Consider the following 3,752-nt stretch of genomic DNA (forward strand, 5'->3'; position numbering starts at 1 on the left):
TTCTCACTATATTTTACCTAGAGTGGTAATTAAAGTAATGTGACAGAGTATTTCTATGTGATTTATGTTATCCTCCTTTCTCCGGCCTCTCCAAATCGATCGAGGAGCCTTCACTTTTCCCTCTCTTTCGCCCGTCTGCTTGCTTGCAGGCGTTCTTCCGACCAAACGTCAATTGTGGATAGTAATAGAGAGTTCTGGAAGGAAGGACGGAAGATATTTGAAAGAGGCCAAAGTATAAGTATTGACACAAAATGACCCAAATATAGTGAGGGACCATATATGCCAAAAAAAATGTCCACTTCACTATTCCTAAGGATGATTTCCATAATAATAATAATAATAATAATAATAATAATAATAATAATAATAATAATAAAATCTTAAGAAAAAAAACATTAATCGTAACATATCTTAATAACCGATTAACACCATTCCAATCTTCATAGCCAAGAGTGAGTGTATTGGCCAACATAGTGATAACACATGCTATATCTAATATCTAGTTTGGTATTGTTCACTAGAACGTGAGCCTTCCATTGATTTTACCTGATACTTGAATAATACTCTTTTTAACGAAAACTAATCAATATTAAACATAATGGGCAAAAGATACAATCATACAATCACAGAAATCAAAGGTAATTGCAGAATCTTGTATTTATGACTATTTTAAGAAATATCTACTGTAGAAGCATAGTCATAAATGCAGATGACTTTTCCAATATTAAAAGGATTGAATAGGGACAAATTCATACATGCAGATTGAAGTGGTTCTTATCTGTGTGCAATTTGAACATACTACGATTTATGCATGTATTGAATAATCAAACTCAAGATGTTGCGTTTTCTGTCCTTGAAGAGACTCGTGCTTGCAGAGGGTTTTTCATGACAATGGTGAACTCCACCTTCTCAGAGAGATCAACATGATAACCATCAGGAGGAGTCCAATGGAAATACCAAATCAAATTGGCAACAAAATATTCCAAATGAAGCAGAGCCAAATCAGAGCCTGGACATATCCTTCTTCCTGCACCAAATGGCATCATCTTTATCCCTTTGCTTCCAGTTATATCGAAATCGCCATTGATGAACCTCTCTGGTTTGAACTCCATGGGATCATCCCAGACCGTTGGATCCAAACCCATCTCAGCCACCATGAAATTAATGGTGGCACCCTGTGGAATCGTAAACCCTTGCACCTCCATCTCCTTTGTGACCCTATGGGGCAACACGAAATGCCCTGGTGGGTGTCTCCTCAACGCTTCCAGAACCACCGCTTTCAGGTATGGCATCTTCTTTAAGTCCTCTTCGTTTATAACAGATTCTGGTTCTACCTCTGGTGGCGGCGGTGGAGGTGGTGGTCCGACGACTGAAATTATTTCATTATATAGCTTGCTCTGAATTTCAGGATGCTTCACGAGATTGGCCATGATCCATTGTAGAGCAGTAGAGGTGGTGTCTGTGCCGGCGTTAAGAAACTCGCCACACATACTCACCATCTCCTTCTGAGTCAGCTTTCCGCCATTTTCATTGTTGGCTTCTTCCTCTGGAAGCTGTATATTAACCAGTGTGTCGACATACGCCACAATTCGTTCGTCTCCAACTGATTGTGGTTCGGAATTAGCACTTTCGATTCGAGATTTGATATGTGGAATCAGCACTTGTTCTTGATCTTCGCGTATTTGCAAGAGCTGTTTCCATCTGTTTCTAAACAATATCTTCCCTAATCTTGGAAAAATACCCAGTACGTTAAAACGCCCAGAGCCGACTAACAACAGCAACCGGCGCTGTACGGTTGCGATTTCATTGATACGATGCTCGTCAAGTTTTTCTCCAAAGCACATAAGTACCAACAGACAGAACATGGCGTATGTAAAATGATCAATCACCTTGATTCCGGCAGCCTCCTTCTGCTCCCGGAGGCGACCAAGAAGTATCTGAAGGACCCACTTGCGAGCCCAGGAGTAGGACTTCACACGGGAGGGGTGTAGGACTTCGGAGGCAAGATTCCGACGGAGGACCCTCCAAGTAGGGCCGTAGGCGGCCGAGGAGATGTTACGTACGGCGAGTGTTCTAGGACGGTCGGAGAAGACGGCACCCTTCTGGATGAGGACTTGGTGCGCGAGGGAGTGGCTTCCGACGAAGATAGAAGGACGAGAACCGATGGAAAGAGTGATGAGTGGCCCATACTTGGACTTGAATTTTCTGAGAATGGGTTCTAATTCCGAGAGGGAATTGGTGAGCAGTATGAAGTTGGAGGAGATGAGCGAGGGCCCTGGTGGTAGTAGCTTCTTGCCGTCGGCGTCGCTCCGGCGGAAGAGAAGGGACCTGATAAGGGCGGCAACGCAGAGTGAAACGACGATGATGAACCACGTCTCCATGGTGGAAGAATGATCGTGAACGGTGGCAGGATGCGGGATATTTACGTCATATCATTAATTTTCGTCCAAGCAATGTGAAATGTCAGTCTCATCCGTTCCCTGATTATTGGGTATTGTTACTCGCAAGATTTACCAAATTAGCCATGGTTGTTAAAAAAGTAGCACATGCTTTCATTACAAAAATAACCAAAACACATCATCTACATAACGTTTATAGTGACAAATCATGCTATAACTTTCTTTATGGGATTCAAAAGGGGCATTTTTGAGACCTTTTTCAACCCAAACACAACAACTAGAGGGGCAATAGTGTTACACGTTGTGGGTTTGTGGGTTAGAAAGTGTGGCCATGACATGATTTGTATAATTAAATGTAATATTTTGTTTCGATAAGTTATTTTTATTTCGGGATTATGGACAATAAATAGATGAAGTAAAGACTTTGGGCTTTAAGGGAATAGGCTTTAGACCTTATTGGATGTTAATAATATTGATTATGCAATCCGAGCCATTGGTTTGTGTTTTGGAGTCAAAGGATAAATGGAAAAAGTGATGTTTCAGACTACTTTCTTGGAATAAGGATTTTAGTTCGGTATGTGTTAAGTTAAAAGTAATTAGATAGGATTGTGGGGTTCTTCAATACATTTCCGTACATATAAAGAACGCCGAAAACGGAGTTGGAACGAAGAAGTTATGGTTGTTTGAAGTTAAGTTGGAGAGTTTGGTAGTACGTTGGGCGTACTACGCTGAAGAAGTCGTGTTTTTTAGGGTGTTTTGTTGGGTGTAACTTTAGGTACGTTGGGCAATACCTACCTGTGTAAAAACCCTATTTCCATTGTTTTGAGCCCTATTTAAGGTCTCTAGCCCCTTGGGGGTCATTCCTATCATGAGCCTTCACCCTCTTGAGCCTCTAACTCGAACCCCTAGCCTCCTCTCACTTATTTTAAGCTTTGACATCATTTTTGAGCTTATTTCTCATTTAGAAGTTGGAATCTTGAAGAACAAGGTGGTGTCAAAGGGTATGGATGAAGGATTCAAGCATAGATCCAACAAAATTACATCATTTGTATACCACTGTGAGTAAAAAGCTTCAAACTTGCTCATTAGTTTCATAGATCTTGTTAAGCTTTGTAATTGTCACCTTTTGGTCACTTTAGTTCATAAAGTTTAGATCTTGAAAGTTTGTGACCTTGTTATGGATAAAGTTGGAAACTTTATCCATCTAAACATCATATTGATTCAGATTTGAAGGTTAGAGACTTGAGCTTAATAGATTAAGTTGAGAAAGATACATTTTTGGTCCCTTTGAGACTTAAAGACTAGATCTTGGTTGTTTGGACCATCCTAATGGATAAAGTTGGAAACTTTATG

The 3,752-nt window shown here is 40.6% G+C and overlaps 1 protein-coding gene across 1 annotated transcript; it reads right to left on the minus strand.

Annotated features, from left to right (window-relative positions):
• Positions 1–632: 632 nt before the first annotated feature.
• On the minus strand, positions 633–2,552 carry LOC111917805 (cytochrome P450 89A2). Its single transcript, XM_023913449.3, has one exon. It carries the CDS (start codon positions 2,379–2,381, stop codon positions 831–833), a length of 1,551 nt encoding a protein of 516 aa, XP_023769217.1. The 5' UTR covers positions 2,382–2,552; the 3' UTR covers positions 633–830.
• Positions 2,553–3,752: the final 1,200 nt, after the last annotated feature.

Source organism: Lactuca sativa, chromosome 4 (assembly GCF_002870075.4).
Source record: "Lactuca sativa cultivar Salinas chromosome 4, Lsat_Salinas_v11, whole genome shotgun sequence".
Classification (NCBI taxonomy): Eukaryota; Viridiplantae; Streptophyta; class Magnoliopsida; order Asterales; family Asteraceae; genus Lactuca; species Lactuca sativa.

Bases quoted from the DNA above. Each gene is read 5' to 3' on its own strand.
- LOC111917805 (XM_023913449.3), bottom strand. From the start codon at position 2,381: ATGGAGACGTGGTTCATCATCGTCGTTTCACTCTGCGTTGCCGCCCTT.